Below are 27,654 nucleotides of genomic sequence, written 5' to 3' on the forward strand. Positions count from 1 at the left end.
TTTGCGGATGATACAACCTGTAACCTTTGCTTTCAGCACTATAACCAACAAAAATACATTTGACAGCCTTATCATCCAATTTTCTGCGCTGCACTTGTGGCACCAAAGCATATGCCAAACATCTAAAAATACGCATGTGCTCAATAGAAGGCTTTCTATCATGCCATGCTTCATATGGAGTAATAGACTGCAAAGCTTTAGTAGGACACCTGTTAAGTACATAAGTGGCACACATGATGGCCTCAAGCCAAAAAGAATGCGGTAAAGCTTGACTTTTGACCATACATCGTGCCATTTCCGTCAGTGACCTGTTTTTCCTCTCAGCAACACCATTTTTCTGAGGTGTATAAGGCACTGTACATTGGTGTTTTATCCCACGACTAGCCAGAAATGCATTAAATTCATGAGACACGTACTCCCCCCCTCGATCGGAACGGAGGGTGCCCATAGTACATTTCGAGACATTTTCAGCCATAGCCAGAAATTGTTTGAAGCACATAAAAGCTTCAGACTTCACTTTAAGCGGAAATACCCATGCATGCCTAGAGTAATTATCAATGAAAGTCATGAAGTACACGTAATTGCCCAAGGACGGAGTTTGCATGGGCCCACAAACATCACTATGCACAAGCTGCAACCTGCATGTGGCCCAAACTGAACCATCCTGTGGAAACTTAGAATGCTGCATCTTACCCAAAATACGGCCTTCACAAACATGTTTGACAGGTGCTTCAAGAGGCGGCAAAGAAGCAACCATGTCAGATTTTTGCAAACGCAGCAAATTGGCAAAATTCAGATGACCAAAACGTGCCTACCAAAGTTTTGCATCTGAAATAGCCCTTGAATCTGCACAACAGCATTTGCAAAATTTTGTCCACACTTGTCATACAAAGTGAGCTTATACAACCCACGGCACAAAAGGCCAGATGCAACAATTTCATCACCAAAACTGAGATCATGAACTGTACGTTTGTCATCCACAATTTTGACTACAAGTCCAAGTCTAGCAAGTGAGGATACAGACAAGAGATTCTTCTTGATCCCAGGTACATAAAGTGCATCAACAAGTGTGAAAGAACTGCCATTAGCAGCAGTAAGCACAATCTTTCCAACTCCCTGAACTGGATAAGAGGCATTGTTGGCACAGGTGACTGAATTCCCATGAGGGACAGACTCAAGAGAGGTAAACAATTCACGATGTGAGGTAATGTGCTTGGTAGCACCACTGTCGAAATACCACACATGTGAATTTGCAGCAACTGACAAGCATGCATCATGGACAACAGGATTGTAAGTGCACTCTGCGCTAAAAGCCATTTTGCATCGACATCAGCATCACAGTCTCCTTTCACAGGAGACTCAACAATGGCTGCATTTGTAGTGGAACCAGCATTTGCATTGGAACCACCCTCTTTCTTCTTAGCCTCTTTGGCCTTCAACTTAGGACACGACTTGATCAAGTGATCATTAGCTTTACAATAATGGCAACGCATCTTCTTTTTGCCCTTATCACCAGAATTGCCAGACGAGGTGCTGCTAGCAGAAGCATTAGGAACAGAATTTTTGCCACTCGTAGCAGAACCATAAGAAGTGGCTGCATTGCTGTTACCACCCTTTCTTTGAGAAGCAATAAAAGCCTGTTCAACTACACGCTGTCTTGTCCTGTTTTTTCTGGAAAGTGACTCTTGCAACATCAATGTGCATAATGCATCAAATTGACAACTTCAGGATTTCCTTGGGTCATCAATCTCCAAGTACTAGCAAAAGTCTGGTAGGAATCTGGTAAGGCATCAAGAACAGTCTGCACTAGGGAACTGTTTGAAATGACTTCACCTGCAGAAATGAGTTGCTCATTGATATCCTTGACACTAGCAAGGAAAGTGTCCATATCATCTTCCTCATGCATAATCTTTGACTCCAACTCTTTACGTAGCAAAGTAATTTTAGCTTCATTGCGACTTGCATAAAGACCATCCAAAATATCCCAAGCCTGTTTTGCAGATTTTGCTGAACGGATGTGAGGAACAATGGTGCGCTTCACAGACAACGCAGTCAATGCATGAGCTTGCGCATCCTTTACATCCCAACGAGCTTGTTCTGCCGTAGGAAAAACAACTCTAACAGCAGCAATCCTTGCAGCAAGACCTGCAACATCCTCAACATCGCCTACATCCTCAGAACCAGGACGTACATCAATGCCTTGCACAATGTTCCAGACGCCCTTTGACACAAGAACATGTTGCATCATATAAGCCCACATAGGGTAGTTGTCCCCATCCAACCTGTCCTCAGCAGCAAACATCTTGAACACATCTGTGTTGTTGTTGTCAGCCATGGTAAATGCTGGACCTGATGTGAAAACTGCCCGAAAATAGGAGAAACGGAGCGGGAACAACACGTGCTATATAGCACAAACCGTAGAAGACTATAAGGCACCTATTATGCAGAAAACGGCACTGACAGAAATAGCCTGTGCAGTACTGCCTGTAGTGGAAACGGAGGCCGAAATCAACCTAAATCGAAAATCTGAGCAGACCGAGTTTTACAAGCTTCCCCGAAGTATTTGTCAACCTGCGAACGCTCACGAAAGCTCACTGAAATCGGAGAAAGTGAGTAGGCGTGTACTGGAGCAGTTGGTGACTAAGCCCGGGAGGACGCACCCTGCTCTTATACCAATTGTTGGAATTAGGGTTGCAGAGAAACACACACAGCTTGGAGAAGACGATGGAAGCTCAAAGCACACAGTAGAGAGTGTATAACTTGGTGTGCAATGAAAAGCCCTAGAGTGATGGGCGTATATACAATGCTCGGGGGAAAAAACCTCCTAAAGAGGGAAAAAGTGCCCCGGCGGTCCTAGTGTGTTCACACACATCACTACCACATGTATATGGTAACACGTGCCATTGGTGCTACTCTTTGCCAGGTAGGGGCTAAGTGCCATAGAAAAACTTCCTTCTAGAGAACTCAATATCGACTCAAACCCTGCTACAATTGAAGCCATTGAAAAGAGACAGAAACAATAATGAGATCTTAAGATAGGGGTTATGGAAGGAACATCTCGTGCTCTATAATGGATATAGTGTGCCGAGTAGTGCTATTTGATATTTATGCACGATTTATGCTATACGACAACAATGATGTTTGATGTGATGGCCCACAAGCGTTGTAATTGGAAAACAAGGTGTAAAGTCATAGCGGCCAATTAAGATATGGAAGAGAGCCCAAGGCCCTTTGGTTATCTCCCCTAAAACTGCATAGAAACCATGAGGGAGGATTGTTTGCCACCATGATTAATTTTGCCGTGTGACACTAATCAACATGCTGTCCTCAATTGCTTCCCTAATGTAGGCCAAAGATCTCATGAATGACAATGCGCAACATCACCACGGCAGCATGACCCATATGCGGCCATCTGGCACACACATCCAAAGCAATGAGCCTTTGGCAGAACGATTCCGCCTCTGATGTCTTAGCTCGTCATTGAGGCTCTGGCCATGGCGCTGCAGGTCCAGTGCTTTCACGGCTTCTCGTTTTCATTATCGTCTTTGTCTGTAGCGAGACAACTCTCCTGCATCTCTTCGTTGTTGCATGCTGCGAGGTCGGCAGCTTCTGTCAGGGCGAAGATCACGGTAAGGGGCCATCATGTCAGCATGGTTATAATTTCTTGCAGAGAGCCTGCTGCTATTCATTTCGGATGTTTAGCTTGCCATGCACGTCTCTCTTGTTCACACTAGTCATTGATGTTCGCGATGCAGGGCAGGCAACACAGATTTCAAACGACTACTGTCTCATGCTCGCTGCAACCAGAAGATAGAACAAAGGAAGAGGATGAGGTTGCCTCAAGTACGAGCTTTGGAAACAAAGGATTTTCAGAAGATTACGGTGTAGTAGCGGGGCTGGCCACTATAGGGTTTGCGGAAACTGCATATCTCACATATATGAAGCTTTTTGGTGGTCCTGTATCTTGTCCCATTGGCGGGGGGAGCTGCAATGATGTGCTCAACAGTGATTATTCCTTGGTCTTCGGTAAAGTTCTTTGGTATCAGTGCTCAGTGTCTTACGCTTGCCTGCTATTACATTCCAATGTTTGCCAATATCTTTAGCTTGTCTTTGCCTGTCATTGTTATAATATCTTGTTTGTGTACATTTAAGCCTTCTTTGCGTCGTTTCTGCCTATTTATCTTTGTGATTGGTTGTTTGGTCATGTTCAGTTGAGTTGGATTGCTCCATTTGTTGGTAAAACATACATTTTGTTCTAGGGTATGTAGGGGCATTGTGCAGCCACTTCACACATTTTGCTCAATGTTTTCTGTTTTTTTTTTTTTTTTAGTTTCCTTATTTTGCCTCAACAAAAGTGCCAGCGGCAATAGAAATGGTGTCAATGTAGATGAAACTTTTTCTGAGCTGTCAGGACACACAAATTGAAGATGGATTAAGCTTGGAAGGAATTTTCTTGAATTGAATTGAGGTTAACAATGATGCTAATTTGATGTGATTCATACTAGTTTAGGAGCTCAAGCATTTCGTACGTTTTGAGGGTTATCTCCTGGGTTTTCCGCCTAAATCTGAGGAGAGAGGGTGTCTGTGCCAACATACTTACCCAGAATGGGAAATCGGAATGGGGAACGGCAACGAGCATGAAATGCCATTCCGTGTTATGGATACTCACGTTTGAAACATAGAACGGGGATTCGGAATGGGAACGAGGGCGTGAAAATGGCCATTCCCTGTAATAACTGACTCTCATATGCAAACGCTACTTGACATGGTAGGAAACATGTGCTACACAGATAGGGGTTGCTAGCAAAGCTGGAAGCTGGAAAGGTAGGGTACTTGCCAAAGTTGAAAATATAACCGGGTGGGTTGTGATTTATGATCCCCAATTCTGATAGCCTAGAGGAGATAGGGCCTTAAAGGTGGTTATAGTCAAGGTGGAGAATAGAGCATTGGACCAGGTTGCCTAGGCTGAAAGAGATGGTACCTGTAAGCTTGTTTTGGCCGACATCAAAGAATGTTAGGGGATCCTGGAGGGTTAGGATGTAGTATGGTGCAATGTCTGCATAGAAACACTATGGTTGCATCTTTGAAAGTTTGGAATTTTGCTTAGCTTGAAGGGGTGAACTCTTCTCATGGTGAGCATTAAACCCAAGCTATACTCTACATGCATCTCTGTATAGATACTTAAAATGCCCGAATCACAAATTAGTGCTTGAGCGTTCCTTTTATCATTTTTCCTGCTTGCTTTGTCAATTCGCGGGGGATGATACCCTCCAACTCATTGTTGCTAAGATCCAACCACACCAGATACCTGCAGTTTCCAAGTGTGGGTGGAATTGTGCCTAACAACGAATTGTTGTCAAGGTGCAGAAAATTGATTTGTGGCATAAGTCCCAACTCCGGCGGAATGTAACTTGTGGTGAGACAATTGTTTGAAATAGTTAGCCACTCTAGGTTGCTATATTTTGATGGGGTCGACGGGATGGTGCCATTGGTAAGGTTGAGGTTGAGCATATGTTGCGTTGCGAGTGTCAGCGTGGATTTTTTGCTCAACAAAGTTGCTCCACATAACCATCTCTTTCATGTTAGGCATAGCCGGTAGCGGTGTCGGGAAGGGGCAAGTCATGAAGACTTGAAGTTGCAATTGATATCTATTGTAGCAAGGCTGCTGCAACTCTCTAAGGAACCACTCCAAACAAATCATTCATTGTTTGCCAATAGCAATTTGCGGAGCAAAGGACCACGGACCTTACCCGGAATACTTCCTGTGAAGGCATTTGCACTAAGGTAAAGTACCCTTAACCTACTTGCCAGGAATACTTTATGTTGAAGGCAATTGCACTAAGGTGAAGTACATTTAACCTACTACTAGAGTTCGGGAGGGATCAAGAAGAGGCCCCGTGAACAATATAGGCTTATGTAGAATACTTCATGTTGAAGGCAATTGCACTAAGGTGAAATACATTTAACCTACTACTAGAGTTGGGGAGGGATCAAGAAGAGGCCCCTTGTTGAAGATTAATACAAGCTTATGTAGAGCCGGCAATTGGGATCATCTTGTTTCTTCTTGTTGTCGAAACTTGAAAGATCTAGCTCCTTAAGCTAGTGTAGAGAATCCTCAAAATTGGGTTGTATTGCGTCTGTGAGATTGTTTTTGGAGACAGAAAGCACCTCTAGACTTGCTAGCTAGTTGAGGATGGTGGGAATATTTTCAATGGAGTTCAAGGAGGTGTTGACGTTGTGCAAGCTTGGGTAGGAGTTTAGGGATTTAGGAATTTGGCTTCTTATAAATTTTTAAGAGTAAATTTTTAAGAGAGATCTAACATAGTTAGGTTTGAGCAACTACCAGCTATGGCAGTTTTAAAGTTCGAGGTAGATATTGAAATGAGAAGGCTTCAAAAGGTGTTTCACTAAATTAAAGGAAACGGTAAGACGTTTAAGTGTCCTACATTGCGACAAAGGTTAAGGTCTTGCAGTAAAGAAAGGAACTACAGTTTGGAAAGCTTCCAGAAAGGTTGTTGGAGGAGAGGTGTCACAAACTGCTGACGTGTCAAAACCCTAAAGAATGGAAATAACTTGCAGATGCTGCCCAAGGGCCTAAACCCTAAGAGAACAAGTAACAGAAGAAGAAGTCCTACCAACTTATGGGGACCGCGTCCGATGGGGCCCCAGTGACATAAAGGAAGTAAAATAAAGCAGGACCCACATACACATACGCAAAACTGAAGACGTGGCAGCTATAAGGCAAATTTTCGAAAATTGCGTTGACATGATGACGTGGTAGGTTGTATGGATTTCCGCATTTTGCGCTGGCTGATGACGTGGCAGGCTGTACGGATTTCCGTGATTTACGCTGGTAGCTTTTTGGCTTTGCTTTTGGACCATATGCTTTTGAGTTTGAAGGCTTTTCACTGTAATTGCTTTATAGGCCAAGGGCCTTTAAATATGAGGTTAGGGCTCATTCTCTGGCATGCTTCCTGGAGAAGGTGCAGAGTCTGGAGTAGTGGCTTGTACTGTGTTGATGCAATATAAAGAAATATCGAAAGGGGTGCCAATGTTTGGGGCCAATACTCTTTGGGGTGGAATTCCGCCACTCTGAGTGGCGTGTCGTCTCTCTTTCAGTTCAGTTGTTATTGAAGTGCTAAAAGTCTGTTCAGTCTGTTCTTTTCTATTGGCACGTGGTGCTCGTTATGTGACAGTTGTATCGGAGCATCAGGCGTGTGCTTTTCTGAAAGCACAACGGTCCTACAAAAGAGCAGACAGAGCTATTGGAATTTTATTCGAGGTGTCTTCGCCCTCCAACCCGGACTTATCAGCCACTCCCACCCTTACTTCATTGCGCATCGGGCGCGCTCCCGTCTTCACCGCTCATGTCTTACAGGGCATAAGCCATTAAGAGTCCAAGACTTGGAACTCATGGATTCAACAAAATATTTGCAGTGTTTTTGCTCAACGAACTCCACGACATTCTTTCGCAGCATCCTCAGCAGAATCTTCCGATGTTGCAAAGTTTTCAACAATTTTTGAACTACATGTTACCCCCTTTGATGCCCCAGGTGGTACCTCCTCCTCCGGCACCAGAAAGTACGAGAGCTTCCAACCGGCAACCTTCTCAGCCGTTTGTTCCGATCAGGGGAATCTTCAGGAATATGATGCAGCCATCTGACCCTGATCCGTTGCAACCGCCTTTGCCACCGCCATTGCCCCCACCTCCACCACCAGTGCCACCAAGCTACAATGGTTGAAGCCCATATGGATACCCTTATTATCCATACCTGGGATATGCGCCTAACCAACCCAAAGATTTCAAAGATGATGGAACGAAAGTTAAATTTCCCTTTTTCCGGGGTGAAAGATCGCAAGAAAGCATTGCAGTTCCCACAACAATTCGACAACATCTATGCTTTAGGGAACTATACAGAAGAATCCAAGATTTCTCGAGTAACGGGATTTCTTAAAGATAATGCTATGCAATGGTGGAGTTCAATCGCGACACAAGTGCATGCTCCAAGGACCTGGCAACCTTTCAAGACAGTTTTTTCACATAGTTACATGACTTCTATGTTTGAAGTCCGGATTTTGGCCGAGTGGGGCAACTCGAAAATGCTTGCCATTGAAACCATGGATGAATATAACCAAAGGTTTCTCGACGTGTACCTTCCGGTGTCCTTTAGATCTGTTCCCTTGGAGGCCCAATGCGAGCGATACACCATTGGACTACCATCACCATTGCAGGAATATTGTCTATACAAGCAAGTCTCTACCATGCAAGAACTTATGGACCATGCCGCGGTCGGCTACAAACTGATGAATGAAAAGCTAGAGTTTACCACAGAAGAATCTCCGGCCACTAACCACAACTCTCGGCAACAACAAACAAATTCTCGAGAGTCTCGTGAAAATCAACCGCAAAGGCCTCGTTTGATGCCTCAACAACGAGACACCTTACTACAAGAAGGCCGATGCTTTGGATGCTTTCAAACATGGCATAATCATTCTAATTGTCCCAAGCGCACTGATAGACCAGAGGAGCCGACACCCGCACCAGCGGTCGACAGAACCCCAGCGCCGCCACCTGCTAAGAGAGCTAGACCCGCTATTGGACTAGTTCCTAATATTTATGGCATACGTCTTGAGAGTACAAATGAATTGTGTCGAGCATATGGCAAAGTCAATGGCTTCAAAGCCCTTATTTTCTTTGACCCCGGAGCTACAGAGAACTTCATCCATCCAGAATTCTTAAAGCAAACGCACTTTGATTATGATGCAGAGGGTGGAGAAATTGAAGCTGAGCTAACCACAGGGCAAACTCAGAAAGTAGTACCGCTCATTGGTGCTCTTCCAGTGACTTCAAGATTATCATGGAAAAGCTGATTTCCACATCATGAAGTTGGGCAATTGTGACGTTCTATTAGGCATGCCTTGGCATGACAAGAATGATGCAATTCTCCAAGTCCGGAACCAAACCATCACTGTGATATAGAAGGGCAAGCCAGTCGTCCTCAAAGTTGGGTTGTCCGAACAAAACCCTGAATGAACTCTCTAGTTGTTTATAGTTAGATACTTTTGAACTTTGTTTGAGAAAGTAGTGTTTGAAATTTGTTTGAGATGGATAATATTTGTTTTGAACCTGTCTTGGTGCCGATTTGAAATGTTTGACTTTGGTTTTAAAACTGGTTTCAATGATTGGTGATTTTACTCTCGGGTGGAGTAGTGAGAAATGATGTTTGAGAATGCTTGTTCATACTCATGGCCCGCACCCTTGTGGTTATTTGCGGGGGGAGTATTGAATGATTGAAAAGTGCTGTTCTTTACTCATGGCCCGGACCCTTGTGGTTATTTTACGGGGGGGGGAGGGGGGGGGGGGAAGGGGGGTTATTGTTGTTATGACTCTTGGCCCGGACCTGGATGGTTATGCGGGAGGAGTATTAAGAAGTCTGAGCAATGGTTACTCTCAGCACCTCCAAATGATGCAGGCTGCGGTCTGGGGGGCGTTTGGTTGTAAAAGGCCTCTATATCTCCCGGCCCGGACCTTTTTAGGTTATGCGGGAGGAGTGATGAGGGAGTCGTTGAATATCTCCCGGTCCGGACCTTGTTAGGTTATGCGGGAGGAGTGTTCATTGGCGGCTTCATGATTCTATGTCTTGTAACATGCATATGTGAGCATTTGTGTTGCATTGTGATGTGTCAACCACTGAATATTCCTAATTGGATGAGATTGCATGGGTATGTAATTTTAGTGCATCAAGACACCCGTGGAAGATCAATACGGTCTGGGTGTGATGGCTACTTTTACTACACCGGAATATCAAGAGTTTCGATCGGGAAGAAAGGAGAAGCTAACTCCTTGATCAAAACAGTCGAAAGGAGAAGCTAACTCCTTGATCAAAAGAGCAGAAAGGAGAAGCTAACTCCTTAATAAAAAGAGCACACTGATTGTCCTTTGGAATGTCCCTCGAATTTTTTTTAGCTAACTTGAGTTGTTTTGCAGATATGCTGTAATCGTGAACGATTACTCTCTTTCAAGAAGGGGAGATGTCATAAACTGCTGACGTGTCAAAACCCTAAAGAATGGAGCCAACTTGCAGATGCTGGCCGAGGGGCCTAAACCTTAAGAGAACAAGTAACAGAAGAAGAAGTCCTACCAACTTATGGGGACCCCGTCCGATGGGGCCCCAGTGACAAAGGAAGTAAAATAAAGCAAGACCCACATACACACACGCAAAACTGATGACGTGGCAGTTGTACGGCAGATTTTTGAAAATTGCGCTGACATGATGACGTGGTAGTTGTATGGATTTCCGCATTTTGCGTTGGCTGATGACGTGTGTGGCAGGTTGTAGGGATTTCCGTGATTTACGTTGACAGTTTTTTGGCTTTGCTTTTGGACCAAATGCTTTGAGTTTGAAGGCTTTTCACTGTAATTGCTGTTTAGGCCAAGGGCCTTTAAATATGAGGTTAGGGCTCATTCTCTGGCATGCTTCCTGGAGAAGGTGCGGAGTCTGGAGTACCAGCTTGTACTATGTTAATGCAATATAAAGAAATACCGAAAGGGGCGCCAATGTAAGGTGCAACGGAATGAATCTTTGAACTGTGATGAGTGCTCCGAACTGTGCTCAAGGTTCCTTTTGTTCTTATGGAAGGGAGAGCCTTCTGTTCTTAATGAGAGAGTGCAATGATCACAAACAAAGTGAATGGACAGTGTGCGTGCAAGTGTATGAGACTGAGAGATAGAGAGAGAAGAGAATACGACACTAGAGACGTTGTAAAACCCTCCTCCGAAGGCCCCACTCTCTATGGTGAGAGCAGTCTACTTATGATTGCACAAATCTCTACAATGCTTGGACTTGCCGACGATGTCGACGATGATGAGGATGACGACGAGACGGGCTGAAATCTGAAAATGCTAAGGGCTAAAATCTGCAAACCTTTATATGTTGAATTCTGACTCCATGTCGGTGACGATGTCGATGACGACGATGCGACGACGACGCGCTGAAAACGCAAAGGATATGCATCTACTAAGTGTCTGGACATGAATGGTCTGCGAACAGACTCACAAAAGTGCCAGATCACTTCCTATTCTAGACTGACTTGACCGAACTGAACCCTGGTCATGCTGTAGCTTGTCCACGGACACATAGGGTTAGATGTGTCACGTGACATCCCCTCCTTTTCAAAGTGAGGTATTGGTACCGAACTGTATGGCGCCGAGGGGGATCGCCAATAGCATCCGGAATCCTGGAAAGGACTCGTCGCCGGCCCACTCTGCTGTGTGGGTCGTGCGATACTTGAACTTCATAAAGGTCTGCAACGTTTGCTTCTTTGGGCCGCGCCGAAAGCGACACAAAGTCTTCTGTGGCTCCTTCGATGCTTCAACTTTGTTTAGAGTCATGCTTCGTCCTTCTTCAAGAATCTCCATGGCTGAAAATTCCTTAAACCACTTCCAACACAAAAACATGAAGATACCTATTCCATGTAAAGTGACTGGAAAAAATCTTGTCTTCCTCAAAGATTGTGCATGCAATGTAGACGAACAAAGAGACGGAGTGCCCAACCGTTCACCACGCGCACGCAAACAGTGAGATCGAATCTCTCTTTCTTCTGATCTAAAGCAATCACCTGTGGCAATTCACAACGGAAATGCCCATGCTTGGTGCTCATACTTTCTTGTGCTCTTTTTACGACTATGTCATGCCAAGGAAGAGACATGGAATGTGAATTCCTTGAATGCAAACATGTCATCCTTTCATGAGTAATCCGCATACATCCGTGCTCATTCATGAGTGAAACGTGCTCGACGTACATATATGTCATGCCTAGGAAAAGGGAGCACATAAAGACGCTGACTAAAATACAGGAGACGATCACGAATGAAACACTCGAACAATGCGTGCTGACTAATCATGCGAACACATAGTACCTCTTGTGGGGGTCCTGTGGACCTAGGCTTAAGAGCCAAGACCGGTTCTTCCTAAGGGGGTTCATTGGACCTAGGCTCGAGAGCCAAGACGATCCTTCGTGATTGATCGAATCTGCAACGAGATTAACTTCGCTAGAGAAAGCATCAATCAACTCATCCTCCTTGTGAACAATCACGTCAACTTCATGCAAATCATCATGCTTGTGAGAAACCACATCTTGATCATGCAAATCATCATGCTCATCATTATCATCCAAATCATCATGCTTATCATTGTCATTCAAATCATCATGCAAATCTTGTGTATCATGCTTTGGAGAAGACGAGACCGAGAGAGTCTCCTTCTCGTGACTTTGTTCAAACTGCGCCTGCACAATTGAAAAGAGTCGTAAGAACTCTTTCATGTGCTGGTCGCTCTTCTCTTTTCTTGCTTTGTCTTCCAAGCGGGATTGCTTGTACTTACGCTCGATGGCTGCCAATCTTTCTTCCGTTCACGTACTATGGCTGCCATTTCGTATTTACGCTCTATGGCTCCATTTTTTCGTCGCTTTCTAGCTTACTGTCCATCATCATCTGCGGCCACTCCTTCATAGGAGTTAGTGCAATCCTTGGCGTAGATGGGGAAGGGGGAGGGTCGGAAAAACCTCCTGGTGGGGAAAATTCTTCTTCGCCTCTCTCATGCTCATCACCTCTAAGCGAAGTATCCATTCCGCTTCGAGTGATGACCATCCACTGAAGTCTTGGGTTCTTGTGGGTTCTTGTGGTCTTGGGTTCTTAAGTTCACGAGAAACTTGGGTTCTTGTGGGTCTTGGGTTCTTAAGGGTCTTGAGGTTCTTGGGTTCTTGCGATTCTTGAGGTTCTTCTTTCGCTTGCAATCTGTGTTAGAGAAGGATCTTCTCTTCACGCGAGTTCTGCTCTTTTCCGTGGGTGCACCCGTTGGTGGCCTTGCACTCACACCAAGGTTGCGTTCTCCCACCTCACGTCGATTGGCCGGCCGCTAAGTGCACGGTCCACTCTCAATGAGTGAAAAGAGGCACAAGGGGAGGTTGGACAAGCCCTTCTTTCTTTGAATTCCTGTCACTCTTCAAAAAACCCGATTAGGAATCGACACGCCCAAGTGAACTTGGGTTTGTGCAACCTCAACAAGCAAAAAAAATTCTGTGGTTCTTTCCTTGAGTGATACAGAACACTGCCAAAGCTGTGATACCAACGTAAGGTGCTGCAGAATGAATGTTTGAACTTTGCTCAAGATGAGTGCTCCGAACTGTGCTCAAGGTTCCTTTTGTTCTTATAGAAGGGAGAGCCTTCCGTTCTTAATGAGAGAGTGCAATGATCACAAACAAAGTGAATGGACACTGTGCGTGCAAGTGTATGAGACTGAGAGATAGAGAGAGGAGAATACGACACCAGAGACGTTGTAAACCCCTCCTCCGAAGGCCCCACTCTCTATGGCGAGAGCGGTCTACTTATGATTGCACAAATCTCTACAGTGCTTGGACTTTCCGACGATGTCGACGACGACGAGACGGGCTGAAATCTGAAAATGCTAAGGGCTGAAATCTGCAAATCTTTATCTGCTGAATTCCGACTCCATGTCGGTAACGATGTCGATGACGACGATGCGACACCAACGCGCTGAAAACACAATTGCTGAAATTGTAAACCTTGCGGAAACTGACCGTGCGGCGAGGAACTGCTGCGGGAAGGTGAGATCTGCGAGGCTCGGGGGTTCTTTATCTGTTGAATTCTGACTCCATGTCGTTAACGATGTCGATGACGACGATGCGACGACAACGCGCTGAAAACACAGATGCTGAAATTGTAAACCTTGCGGAAACTGACCGTGTGGCGAGGAACTGCTGCGGGAAGGTGAGATCTGTGAGGTTCGGGGGTTCTTCTGCGGTGTCTAAAGGCCGAGAACTGAAAACGTTGGTGGTTCGTGATGTTCCGTAGCGATGATCTGCAAAAACGCTGAGGTGGTGATGCAAACCAAAAACGCTAGGCTTGAAATTGTCTTCTGCTGTCGCCGGATGTCCTGCAAATGCAAAACGCTAGGCGGATCTGTTGTGTCGTGTTGACGCCGGGCTGATCTGCTGTGCACAAATCGCCAAGGCCGGTCTTGTAGATGAAAAACGCTAGGGCTGTCCTGCTGATGCAGAAAACGGTAGGCCTCTTGGGTTCTGCTGAGAAGTTGCTTGTTGAGCGAGTGCTCCTGCTGCCTCTTTTCTGATAGAAAATGCTAACTCTGGTTTGCTTATATATTAACTTAGCAAAATTGCCCTACCTACTTTCCAACAAAAGTCACTTAAAAATGATAAGTGAAAAATGTCAAAGATAGGGAAAATAGGTCTATGCACTGTAAAAATGCTCCTAATGGGTTCTGATGGAAATTTGATGATCATGCTGTGTGCAACCAGAGGATATGCATCTACTCTAAGTGTCTGGACATGCACGCTCTGCGAGCAGACTCACAAAAGTGCCAGATCACTTCCTATTCTAGACTGACTTGACCGAATTGAACCCTGGTCATGCTGTAGCTTGTCCACAGACACACAGGGTTGGATGTGTCACGTGACAGCCAAGGTTTGGGGCTGATACTCTCTAGGGTGGAATTCCGCCACTCCGAGTCGCGTGTCGTCTCTCTCTTTCAGTTCAGTTGTTATTGAAGTGCTAAAAATCTGTTCAGTCTATTCTTTTCTATTGGCACGTGGTGCCCGTCTTGACAAGAGGTCAAGGATAGAGAGTAGGGTGATGCATGCAAAAGCAATGACCTAACACTCAAGAGTACCAAAGAAGGCATCGCCAACAAGGTGCAACTCGTGCAGCTGTCCAAAGGGGCGACCTCTGCGAGTGGGAAGTGGCGCTACCCAACCAAGATGGAACAGTGATTATTTCCCAAGATGTGGTGGAAAGGCAACAGTTTAAGTTAGCAGTCGAAGAAAAACAGTGTTTAAGCGGTCAATTATTGTCTTTATTGATAATTATTACACCTACTCGCCGATTTAATAAGTGAAAGAGTCATTAGAATGTAGTTTCGACTACTGCTCTTATTCGTTGCCAATTTCAAAATGTAGTTAGCACACAAGACTAGGATTAGAAATTAAAACCAACAGGTTCATGATACAAACCAAGTTGAGTGACGAAACAAGTGATTCTCCGAAGCCGAATGTTAAGTAAAAACAAACCAGCAGACGATTCCTTCATATGAGGGTTAGGCTTCATGCCTCTAGGTCCACTATATACAAGGCATTAAAATGCAGGTGCTTTTGTCACAAAGTGATGATGTGGCACGACCACCTGGACATTAGATAAAAATGATTTTTAAAGTTGTTCTAACTTATGGTTCCTTTCCGACAGGGCCCAAGGGACACAAGGCCATTAAAATACGCCAAAAGACTAAATCGCGTGGAGTGCTGATGTGGACACTTGTACGAAAATTCCACGTTTTGCGCTAGTTGTGCCACGTGGCAACTTGTACAAATTTCTGTGATTCACGTTGGCAGCTTTTGAGAGTAGATGCTTTTGGATTTAGTGCTTTTGAAGTGAATGCTTTTGGGGCTCTGCTTTTGAGCATCCCTTGTAAGAATAAAAAAGCCCTTGGGCCTCACTTGCAAAGGATTTGGACGTAGAGTCTGAGAGTAGAGGTCCCTCGGGAGTTGTACTTTGCTATGATTAATGATAAAGAAATACCGAAAGGGGCGCCAGACTTTGGGGCCAATACCTCTGGGCACGGAGCTCCGTCGGGCCGTGGCGACTCTCTCTCTCTCTCAACGTTCAATGATTTTAAAGTTTCTGCTCGTGTGTTGCTATTGATTTCTCGCTTGGAGTGTCCAAGCCTGTTACAATGGTATGAAAGCTCAGAAAGAAAGATTCTTCTTCTATGGAGGATCCGATCCCTTTTGCAGCGTGCACAGTTTTTGAAAGAATCTTTGTGGCCCGACCCTGGACTTATTAGCCACTCCCACCCTTTGTACATCGTGCATCGGGCGCGCTCCCGTCCTCATCGTTCTGACTTACAGGGCATAAGCCATAAAAAACCCTAGATTACACATGGGTTTTCACGGTTCTCACGAAGAATTTGACAAAAATAACACCTCTCGGGGGGGAGGCAAAGAAAAGTTGAAATTCGACGAGGGAACTGAAGAAAAGAATGAAGATTTGGGCAAATTTTTGGTAGAAAAGTTTGTTAGAGCAGAGTACAAGTGTCAATTGCCCCCCTTGGATCCCTATATAGGTGCCCAAGGGGAGGTAGGGCAATGCCTAAGAAAAACCCCATGACCTAGCATAAATGATATATGGAAATATATGAGTGGGCGCCGTACAACGGTGGGCGGCCGGACAATGCAGAGAAAATGCTTATGCAAAGGGTTGCCAGCCCAGGTGTCACGTGCACACTTCACTTGCACCACGTGGACATGCTTCTGCCATAGTCTAGCATCAGTCATACTCTAGCTTAGAACTGAGCCCGACACTTTGTGAGCCTCTAGCAGGAAGTGCATGCCCAGGCCCGTCATAGTTGCATACCCTCTCTTGTAGAGTACAGTCATTTCAGCATGAGCATTGTCCAGAGCATAGAACCCTTTTTGCGAAAGTACACATTTTTCACTTACTTATTAATAGCTAAGAAACTATAAAAGAAACCCATTGGGCACTTAGTAGAAGCAGAGGAGGCAGCAGAAGGTGGTGCACCAAGTGTTGCACCCGGCAGGCGGTCTCTCTCCCAGTAGTACCCCAGCAGCACTAACGTGTTTGGAGCAGATTTCAGCCATCAGCATTTTTGCATCAGTACCATCCCTTTAGCCTCGTCGCATCCCCGATTCTATTCCCGGTAGCAGATCCTCGCCGGAAACCCATCCATTCCGACAAATTTCAGTTTTCAGCCTTAGCGTTTTTTAGCCTTGACGCCGTCGTTGTTGACACCATCGTCACCGTCATCGTAGGTCTCGGACTTGACGACGACCCATTGCCGTCATTCTCATAGTCCCATTGTTGTCATCGTCATCGCCACGGTACAATACCACATTTTCAGCCCTTACATCATCGCCAATTCTCAGCCTTACAGATCAGCCAGCGATTTCAATTTTCAGCCCTTAGCACAATCGTCGTCGTCGTCATCGTCGGCACAGTATGTAACAAACTTGGACACTCCAAGTCAAGATTCTACCGCGACACAACAGAGATTCACTTCAAAATACTTCATAGAACAAAAGAGAGTCGACACGGCCCGGTGTAGTTCCGTGCCAAGACCAAAGCCCGGCACCCCTTTCGGTATTTCTTTTATATTCATCTTTGAGCAAAGTACAACCGACCCGCGTGTGCTCGCTCTCAGACTTTGCGTCCAGATGCTCTGTAGAGTGAGCCTTGGGTTCATTGTAAAGGTTACAAGGGATGCTAAAAGCAGAGCCCCCAAAAGCATTAAATTCAAAAGCCATCAGCTCCAAAAGCATCTTATTAAAAATCTGCCACAAAAAGCAGTCAGCGCTGTTTTTGGAAATCCGTACATCGAGCCAGCGTAAAACGCGGAGAATCCGTACAATTTTGTCACGTCAGCCTGCTAGCGCAAAAAGCGAGATTTTCGTACAGCCTGTCACGTCAGCACTCGTCATCACCAAACACGGAAATCCGTACTGTCAACCACGTCAGACATCAATGACCTTATTCAAAATCGAGGTAATCTGCTGACAAAGAAGCAGAGTAACCCCCCTCTTGTGCAAACCCGTTGCAACAGATTGACCCTTGCTGAGTTCGGGGTTCTATCGGAGTAGACTATGCTAAATAAAATGCTTCAAGGTAAAGTTCCAAAATCTGAGGAGTATTTGCTAGGTCCTCCATCCACTTCGCATCCAATGCGGGATAGTTCTTGATTTAACCAAGAACGCCGAATCATTTACCTTTCATCTTTCTTTCCTTGCGTGCCAAAATCTGTTCAGGAACGAGTATCTCCTCGCTCTCTTCCATTTCGGGTTGCTCATCAGGCGCCCCAGTGGAATGCATTGTTAATTTTTTAAGTATCGGGCAGCTTGAGTCGAAAGGAGACATCATTTATCTTCTCTTTAATCTGGAAAGGGCCATATTACCGCATGCTAAGCTTTGGAAAAAGCGGCTCCCTTTCGTTTCCTTAGGCGTGCCTTTTCAAAACGTAAGAGCACCCAATCGTCTTCCTTTAATTTCAAATCTCGTTGATGTCGATCTGTTGCCTTGTTATGTCATTCTTGAGATTTCTCTAAAGACTCCTGGACCTTGGCAAGAGCAGTGTCCATGTCCCTCGTGTATTGGTCGGCTTCAAAAATCTTATCCTCGGTCTAGGGAATGTTTTGATCTACCAGCTGATTCCCTTTTTCCTTTCTTTCCTTGTGCCTTGGGACCTGCGGGTAGCGTCTTTCGCTTCCCCTGTCCATTGGCACGCCAGAGTCAATCATTGGAACCCTAAGACACTATTATCTGATTCCTCTTTCTTCGAAATTCTTTGATGAACTTGCATTTGGTTCCTTGGTTCGTCGGAACCCTTGAAGGGGGCAATACAAAAAGGTATGGAAGTCTATAAGTCTCAAGAGTCACTAGCCTTAGTAGCCTCCCAATTATTTGTTGTGCGGTCACTCGTCGAATTGTCTTCTTCGACAACCTCTGACTAACAATCTCGTTAGGAGTTTGTTTGCCCTTGTCATCTTCTTGAAAATGCGACATGCCTTGAAGTTTCAAGCATAGGTGATAGCATTCAGAGGAAAAGCTTGACTCGGCATGTCACAAGACGGGCACCACGTGCCAATAGAAAAGAACAAACTGAACAGGCCTTTAGCACTTCAATAAAACCAGAACCGAGAGAGAGAGACGACACGCGACACGGAGTGGCGAAATTCCACCCCAGAGAGTATTGGCCCCAAACCTTAGCGCCCCTTTCGGTATTTCTTTATATTGCATCAACACAGTACAAGCCGGTACTCCAGACTCTGCACCTTCTCCAGGAAGCATGCCAGAGAATGAGCCCTAGCCTCATATTTAAAGGCCCTTGGCCTGAAAAGCAGTTACAGTGAAAAGCCTTCAAAACTTAAAAGCATCTGGTCTAAAAGCAGTGCTCAAAAGCTGCCAGCGTAAAATCCGGAATTCCGTACAGTTGCCACGTCAGCAGTTAGCGCAAAACGCGGAAATCCGTACAGCATGCCACGTTATCAGCCATCGTGATTTTCAGAAATCTGCCACGTCATCAACCAGCTTCGCAATTTCTTGTGTCTGTGTGTGAGTCCTGCTTTATTTTAATCCCTTTATGTCACTGCGGCCCCATCGGATGGGGTCCCCATAAGTTGGTAGGACTTCTTCTTCTTCTGCTACTTGTTCTTCTTAGGGTTTAGGCCCCTCGGCCGGCATCTGTAAGTTGGCTCCATTCTTTAGGCTTTGACACGTCAGCAGTTTGTGACACGGCATATACCATAAAGAGACTACAAAGGGGGCAATATAGAAAGGTATGGAAGTCCATAAGTCTCAAGAGTCACTAGCGTGAGTAGCCTCCCAATTATTTTTTGTGCCCTCACTTGTCGAATTGTCTTCTTCGACAACCTCTGACTAACAATCTCGTTAGGAGTTTGTTTGCCCATGTCATCTTCTTGAAAATGCCACATGCCTTGAAGTTTCAAGCATAGGTGATAGCATTCAGAGGAAAAGCTTGACTCGGCATTTGTTAAGAAAACCACCCAATTCCTCCTTGTCTTACTAAACAAGTGGCATGTCAGCATGCAAATGTCACGTGCCCACTGCAATTGCGCCACATCGACAAGCTTCTTCTACAATCTAGCGTCAATCTTAGCTTAGGACCTAGCTTGGCACTTTGTGAGCCTCTAGCAGGACGTGCATGTCCAGGCCGGTCATAGTTGCATAATCTCTCTTGCACACCAACATTTTGGCATATATGTATTTTACCGCAGGTGAACCACCTTTTAGCAGTGAATTTTCATCTTCCAAATCTCGGGTTGTTTTGGTGGCCGCTTTGGTCGTTGCAAATTGCTTGACCCAGCAATTTGCACCTATAAAAGTGGCCGTTGGGCGCTAGGAGAAGGCAAAAGAGGCAGGGAACCAACAATACCAAAGCACCCCGCGGTACCAAGCACCAAGTACCCAACGTTTTCCAGCCTTGCTCATCAGCGTTTTCAGCCCTTTAGCACCAGCGTTTTCAGCAGGGAGCATCTCAGAATTCAGCCAGCAGTCCAGCGTTTTAGCATGCAGATTTCAGCCCTTAACCTCATCACGGTTGCAAATTTCAACCTCAACATTCCCTAGTGTTTTCAGCATTTAGCCATAGCCTTGCCATACAATCATTCCTACCAAGTATCGTCATTGAAGTACCCCTCGTCATCGTCGTCGTCGTTGTCAATGCAACACAAAGCATCTCTAGTAGCACCCCTTAGCACCTTCAATACCCAACAATACCCGTAGTACCAAGTACGAAGTAACTGCAGTATCAAGCACCGCAGTACCATAGTTGACACGTACGGTCACGTACGACGGGTACACGTACGAAGACATGCGGTACTAATCGAATTAAAAAAAAATAGACGTACGGTGACGTATCGTACGACGCAAACAAAAATCATGCGTCTTACACATGATAGATCATATGAGTCATGACATCGACCTTAGTACTTAGAAGTTAGTACTAAATACTTGTAACTTAAGTCTTACAAGTTAGAACATGAAAGATCTGTCCATGGACATTGGAAACGGCAATGTCCGAAGAAAGAAGAATCATGATCTCCAAAGTGGTGGTGGCCATAGTAGATCCGCTACCCGAGCCTCGTCGCACATAGGTCATGGTTATTTGAGCCAATGCAGCCATTGGGCTCTTGTTCAAATGCGGTACGGAACGTACGGAACGTCCCGTACGTCGAACGTGGACAACCCTGCGCAGTACCCATCAGCACCTCAGCAGTACCCAACATCAGTCGCATCAAGTACCCATTAGCATCTCAGCATTTAGTTCTCTGTCAGCATTTTGTGCAAGTAATAAAGCAAGTACTTGCTTTGGCAACAGAGCAATGGAGCCCTTGAGGGTGGTTGGGACCCGACATGCAGTGTCGTTTCTCTTTTCTCTCTCTTTGCCTATCTCTCTCATTCATTGTGTTCAATTCAGTTTCCTTTTCAAGTGAAGTAAAGTAACCTTGTGTTTGTGCGGAGTACTAGATCTGAGCTAAATCCTTAAACCCTTATGTTGCACATTACAGTAAAAGCCTTGGCCTAAAATATGGCGATTAATGTGGGGAGGGACCTGCGTTGCGCTGCGCTGCGTGCATGTGTGTGTGTGTGTGTGTGAGAGAGAGAGAGAGAGAGAGAGAGAGAGAGAGAGAGAGAGAGAGAGAGAGAGAGAGAGAGAGAGAGAGAGAAGGTTGTGTATAGTGTCTCTGTTAACATAAAGCTAGAAACTGAGAGAAAAAATATCCGAGTGGCAAAGAGAGCGAGAAAGAAAAGAGAGCTTGAGAGGGAGATGTACCCTCAGCTTCACTACGCGCTCCTCTTCCTGGCCCTCACCTACGTAGTGAGCCTCCTTACCCAAGTCCCCCCTGGCGCCCTAATGTTCTCCTGAGCTTCCATCATCGTCTCATGGCGTCTTGTAACAAACTTAGACACCCCAAGTCTAGGTTCTGTCGCGACACAAGGGTGATTCACTTATAAACACTTCACAAAATATTAAGTCGACACGGTCCGGCGTAGTTTCGTGCCAAGAGAGATTGGCCCCAACGACTGGCGCCTCTTTCGGTATTTCTTTTTGTATTAATCTTTGAACAAAGTACAACTCCGGCGGGTCCTCGGCTCTCAGACTTTGCGTCCAGATGCCCTAAGAAGTGAGGCCCTCGGGCCCTTTTTATTCTTACAAAGGGATGCCAAAAGTAGAGCCTGCAAAAGCAGTGAAACTTCAAAACAACTGTCCCAAAAGCAATTGGATCAAAATCTGCTAGTAAAACAGTTAAAGCAAAAAGCAGAATTTCATACAGTAGGCCACGTCAACATGTCAACGCAAAAAGCGGAGAATCCGTAAGATGTGCCACGTCAACGTTCGTACAGTCTGCTTGCCACGTCAGCAATCTGTCCGTGTGTGTGTCCGGGCAGAACTGCAACGTCATGAGTTTGTGACACGTTCTCTTTCTTGAAAGAATTGTAATCCCCCTTGTTCACGCTTGGAAAACAGATAGAGGCCATAAACCATCTCAATAAACAGTGTGTCATGTGACACATCCAACCCTATGTGTCCGTGGACAAGCTACATCATGATCAGGGTCCAGTCAGTCCAATCAGTCTAGATTTAGAAGTGATCTGGCACTTTCGTGAGTCTATTCGTAGACCGTGCATGCCCAGTCACTTAGTGTAGATGCATATCCTCTGGTTGCACATAGCATGATCATCAGTATTCCCATCAGAATCCATTAGGATCAGTTAGGGGAATTTTCCATGCATTTAGCCTATTTTTCCTATTTTTAACATTTTTCACTTATTATTTTTAAGTGACTTCCCAACAAAAGTGCTAAGTTTGTATATAAGCAAACCAAAGTTAGCACTAAATGGCAGAAGAGGCAGCAGGAGCTCCACGCTCAACAGGCAACTTCTCAGCAGAACGCCCCCCTGGGCAAGAGACTTAGCGTCTTCAGCCAAAGGCAGCCTGGTGTTTTCTCCATTGCAGATCAGCCCCAACGTTTTGCATGGCAGATCAACCCTGCAACAATTAGACACAGTAGATCAGCCTAGCGTTTTTGCATTTGCAGAATCCCAGCGACAGAAGGACCAAAATTCAGCCCTAGCGTTTTTGGTTGTAGATCAGGCCAGGCGTTTTGCACCTTTACCGCGACGGAAAGTCAAGTACCATTAGCGTTTTCAGTTTCCAGCAGTTAGACATCGCAGATCAAGTCCCGAACCTCGTAGATCTCACCTTTCCGCAACAGTTCCTCGCCGCACGGTCAGTTTCCGCAAGGTTTACAGTTTCAGCTCGGAAAAGGCAGATTTCAACATCTGCGTTTTCAGTGCGTCGTCGTTGCATCGTCGTCATTGACATCGTCACTGACATAGAGTCAGAATTCAGCAGATAGAAGATTAGCAGATTTCAATCCATAGCATTTTTGGACAGCAGTAAAAAGATTGCAGATTTCAGCCCTTAGGTCGACTTCGTCATCCCCGTCGTCGTCGTCAACATAGCCTAGACTTGCATCAGTCTCATGCATACCATTTGTACCAGATTGTGCAATCATTAGTGGACCACTCTCGCCGACGAGAGTGGGGCCTTCGGAGGAGAGTTTTACAACGTCTCTGGTGTCGTATCTCTCTTCTCTCTCTATCTCTTAGTCTCATACACTTGCACGCACAATGTCCATTCACTTTGTTTGTGATCATAGCATTCTCTCATTAAGAACGGAAGGCTCTACCTTCCATAAGAACAAAAGGAACCTTGAGCACAGTTTGGAGCACTCATCTTGAGCAGAGCGCAAAGAGGTACTAAATATAGGCTCCCTTCCTCAAACGACTCTTGCCTTCTCAAAGCCATAGAAAAAGGAATTTCTAGTTTCGTAGTAAAGTTTGAGGAGTCTTTAGGAGTTCAAGGTATTTTTAATCATTGGAAGTCTGTAATCCTCAAGAAAGCTTCTTTGAAATTAGCATCTTGCTCTCAAAACGTTTCTTCAGGAAAGAATAGCTTATCTTCTTTTGATCGTGATGCTCTTAGGAAATTTCATCGTGATTTTGTAATTTCTTATGTAGATAAGTGCTCTAATAACCCTGTTGTTACGTGCAAAAAGTTCTATTTAGAATGCTTGTTAGGTGAAGTAAACTCTTAGACTTACAATGATTGTGATCTTTCAATGCAAGAGGTTATCTTAAACATCAAGACTTTTGTAAGTCTTTTGGTTTCAAGTGCCAACCTAAATTACCTTTTTTATATACCGTTTGGAAGTTCCACAAGAACCCTATAAAGCCTAGATTTATAGCTGCTTCTTGTAACACCTCTTTGACCGAGGTTTCCAAATGGCTTAGTTATTGTTTCAAAGCCATTTTACCTAGCGTAAATGAATTGTGGAAAAATATGCTAAAGGAAGTAGACGTACCTACCGATTCAAGTTGGATTTTAAATGATTCAGTAGGTGTGATTCCTGTTTTAAAGTTTTTGAACTCTTCAAGAAGCCTTAAGGAGAAATCTTCTCCTTTATGTCTCCAAACTTTTGACTTTACAACGCTATACACAAAGCTAAATTTGGAGGACCTTAAATTTAGAGTCAAGTCTCTTATTTCAAAAGTTTTTGCGTACAAGCTTGAGAAGGATAGGTACAAGGCATTGCTAGTAGAAAAGTCAGCCTTGAACTTTGACTTCTTATGGCTGAAAAATAAGAATGTAGATGTAGACAAAGGAAGAAAGAGATTCACTAGGATTGTAGATGACATTGACATCATATCTTGGTTAGATTTTCTTTTGGACAATTTATATATAACCATCGGCGACTCTCTTTTCAAGCAAACAATTGGTATCCCTATGGGTACCAATTGTGCTGTTTTTCTTGCTAATTTCTATCTTTTTACTTGTGAGTTTGATTTTATGGAGCGTCTTGTTCTTGCTAACACTTGTCCAATATTGTTGCTCAAGTTATGCAATGTAAGATGCTTTGTAGATGATCTTTTTGTCCCTGACGTTCCTTCTTTTCAAGATTTTATGTACTTGAATTTGAGTTCATTAGGCGGAGGAATTTATCCCAAGGAGTTTTGTGAACTTAACTGTACCACAAATAGTGATTGTTGTGCCTTTTTAGACGTTAAGATTTTTCAGACTCCCTTGGGATTAGAAGTAGATATCTATGATAAGCGCCTTGAACCAGAATATGCCAATCTAAAAATCATCCATATGCCTCACATTTCTTCGAACATTTCTCTTTTAGCTAAGTATGGTGTCATTTGCTCTCAACTATTTAGATTTTCTCGTCTTTGTTCTAGTAAATCTACTTTTGTCGTTCAATCTTGCCATCTTATTTCTTTACTAGTTAAAAAAGGATACTCATTCAAAAGAATCATGAAAAACGTTCGTTCATTTTTGCATCGTAGTAAGTTTATTTTTAATGTTTCTTCCTTTGGAATGTTCAAGATAATCAGTAGTAAATTCAATAGAAGTGGGGAGCTAAAAAGCCCACTTATTATTTGACTTAATAACACCTTCTGTTGTTGTTTTGATCTTTAGCGCTTCTAGTATTTTTAATATAGCTTGACAAATGCTAGGCTTTATTATGGTTGAGTATGCCCATCACCTCCGGAGGGTGATAGAAACTCAGCTCGTTGGTTTTGTAGAGTACGTTCAAAGCATGAATGACCTCTATATAAACCTGCACCTACTCTTGGGCACTGACGACGTGAGTAGGGATGTCATAGCTGTTGTCCAAGCTATGCATGATAAAGGTGATAATCTTATTCTTCCTGTTTGGACAAGCAGCGAAGTTGAGATCACATATTGTCAAGTTTGGTTCTTTGCTCTTCGTAGGTTTGTAGTAGTATTTATTTTTCGATTTCGTATTTAGCTTACCTGAGGACTTAAGAATGTGTTTCGTTAGAAGAAGTTGTGTGAAGTTTGTTTTCTAGGATTAAGTTTTTAAGATGTCTTATCCTTTTTTTTTTTTGGCTTAGAGTTGAGTACTTCTTTTAAGCCAAGTACGTTGCGTCAACTTCTTTTACACATGCCTTTTCTAAAAACATTTTTAAGTTAATAATGTTTTGTTTTATCTAGTTTCGTTTCGTAGCAAACAAAGTGATTTAGTTTGTTTGTTTGTTTTTGTTTTTCTTTTCTTTTCTTGTGTCCCTTGCTTTTATAGTTTTATGAGTGCTTTATTCCCTCTTATAATTCGTGAGTTCAGACTATTCTGAACTTATGAAGGTATATTCATTCCGTTGCACCTAACATTGGTATCAGAGCTTTGGCATTGTTCTGTATCACTCAAGGAAAGAATCACAAGAATCACAAGATTTTTTTTTTTTCGCTTGTTGCGGTCGCACGAACCCAAGTTCGCTTGGACGTGTCGATTCCTAATCGTGTTTTTGAAGAGTGACAGGAATCCCAAGAAAGAAGGGCTTGTCAAGCCTTCCCTTGTGTCTCTTTTCACTCATTGAGAGCGGACCGTGCACTTAGCGGCCAGCCAATTGACGTGAGGTGGGAAAAGCAACCTTGGTGTGAGCGCAAGGCCGCCAAGGGGTGCGCCCGCGGAAAGGAGTAGAACTCGGGTGAAGAAAAGATCTTTCTCAAACGCGGTTTGCAAGCGAAAGAAAACCTAAAGAACCTCAAGAACCAAGACCCCCAAGAACCCTAGTTCCTCGTGGACTTAAGAACCCAAGACCCCCAAGAATCCAAGTTTCTCGTGAACTTAAGAACCCAAGACTCCAAGAACCACAAGAACCCACAACTTCAGTGGATGGTCATCACTCGAAGCGGAATGGATACTTCGCTTGGAGGTGATGAGCATGAGTGAGGCGAAGAAGAATTTTCCCCACTAGGAGGTTTTTCCGACCCTCCCCCTTCCCCATCTACGACAAAGATTGCACTAACTCCTATGGAGGAGTTGAAGCAGTTGTTGAAGGAAATACGATTAGAACAGGAAGAAAGAGAAGCAGAAAGAAAGGCCTACGAAGAACAAAGGGTAGCCATAGATCGTGAATACAAAGAAGGAATGGCAGCCATACAATGTCATTACGACTTGGAAGAAAAAGAAAGTCAAGCCAAATTTGATCGCGAGAACAAAGAAAGACAAGCAGAGAACAAAGCAATACAAGAACAGAGCAATCGACAAAACAAAGAGTTCTGGCGACTCTATTCTCAAGTTCAGGCACAGATGCAAGAGATTTGGGGAAAGGAGACTCTCTCAGTCTCTTCTTCTCCAAAGCATGACACACGGGATTTGCATGATTCTGAGAAGCATGATGAATTGAATAATAATGATGAGCATGATGATTTGAATGCCAATGATTTGCATGATCAAGGTGTGAATTTTCTCACAAGCATGATGAGTTGTATGAAGATGATGTGATTGTTCACCAGGATGATGTGTTAGTTGATGCTTTTTCTAGCGAAGCTAACCTCGTTGTAGATTCGATCAATCACGAAGGATCGATCTTGGCTCTCGAGCCTAGGTCCAAAGAACCCTCACAGGAAGTATTATGTGTTCGCATGATTGATACGCACGTATTGTTCGAGTGTTTCATTCGTGATCGTTTCTTGTATTTTAGTCAGCGTCTTTATGTGATCCCTTTTATTAGGCATGACATATTGTACGTTGAGCTCGTTTCACTTATGAATGAGCACGGATGTATGCGGACTTTTCATGAAAAAACTGAAAGGTATGCATTCACGGAAGTCACATTCCATGTCTCTTCCTTGGCATGACAGTTTCCAAACGAGCACATGAAAGTATGAGCACCAAGCGTTGGCATTTCCATTGTGTTTTGCCACAGTTGATTGCTCTAGATCATAAGAGAAAGATTCGATCTCATTGTTTGCATGTGTTTGATGAACGGGTTGTCACTCCGTCTCTATGTTCATCTACATTGCATACACAGTCTTTAGCGAAGACAAGATTTTTTTCACTCACTTTACATGGAATGGGTATGTTCATGGTTTTGTGTTGGAAATGGTTTCAAGAATTTTCAGCCATGGAGTTTCTTGAAGATGGCAGAAGCACGACCTTAGACGAGCATGAAGCATTGAAGGAGCCACAAAAGACTTTGTGTCGCTTTCGGCGCGG

General features: G+C 44.3%; 1 protein-coding gene across 3 annotated transcripts in view; it reads left to right on the forward strand.

The window, feature by feature from the left end:
• Positions 1 to 3,383: 3,383 nt before the first annotated feature.
• LTO1 (NAD(P)H dehydrogenase (quinone)s) overlaps positions 3,384 to 27,654 on the forward strand; it is a 91,820-nt gene continuing 67,549 nt past the window's right edge. The window contains exons 1-2 of one of the 3 annotated variants that reach the window (XM_086493176.1): positions 3,384 to 3,629; positions 3,756 to 4,039. In XM_086493176.1, the coding sequence (XP_086349302.1) occupies positions 3,495 to 3,629; positions 3,756 to 4,039 (419 nt within the window). In that variant the 5' untranslated portion in view covers positions 3,384 to 3,494. The remainder of the gene's footprint in view (positions 3,630 to 3,755; positions 4,040 to 27,654) is intronic. The other 2 variants (XM_086493178.1, XM_086493177.1) reach the window with 2 other exon arrangements.

This window comes from Adiantum capillus-veneris, chromosome 21 (assembly GCF_014529385.1).
Source record: "Adiantum capillus-veneris isolate H3 chromosome 21, ASM1452938v2, whole genome shotgun sequence".
In the NCBI taxonomy this organism is placed as follows: Eukaryota; Viridiplantae; Streptophyta; class Polypodiopsida; order Polypodiales; family Pteridaceae; genus Adiantum; species Adiantum capillus-veneris.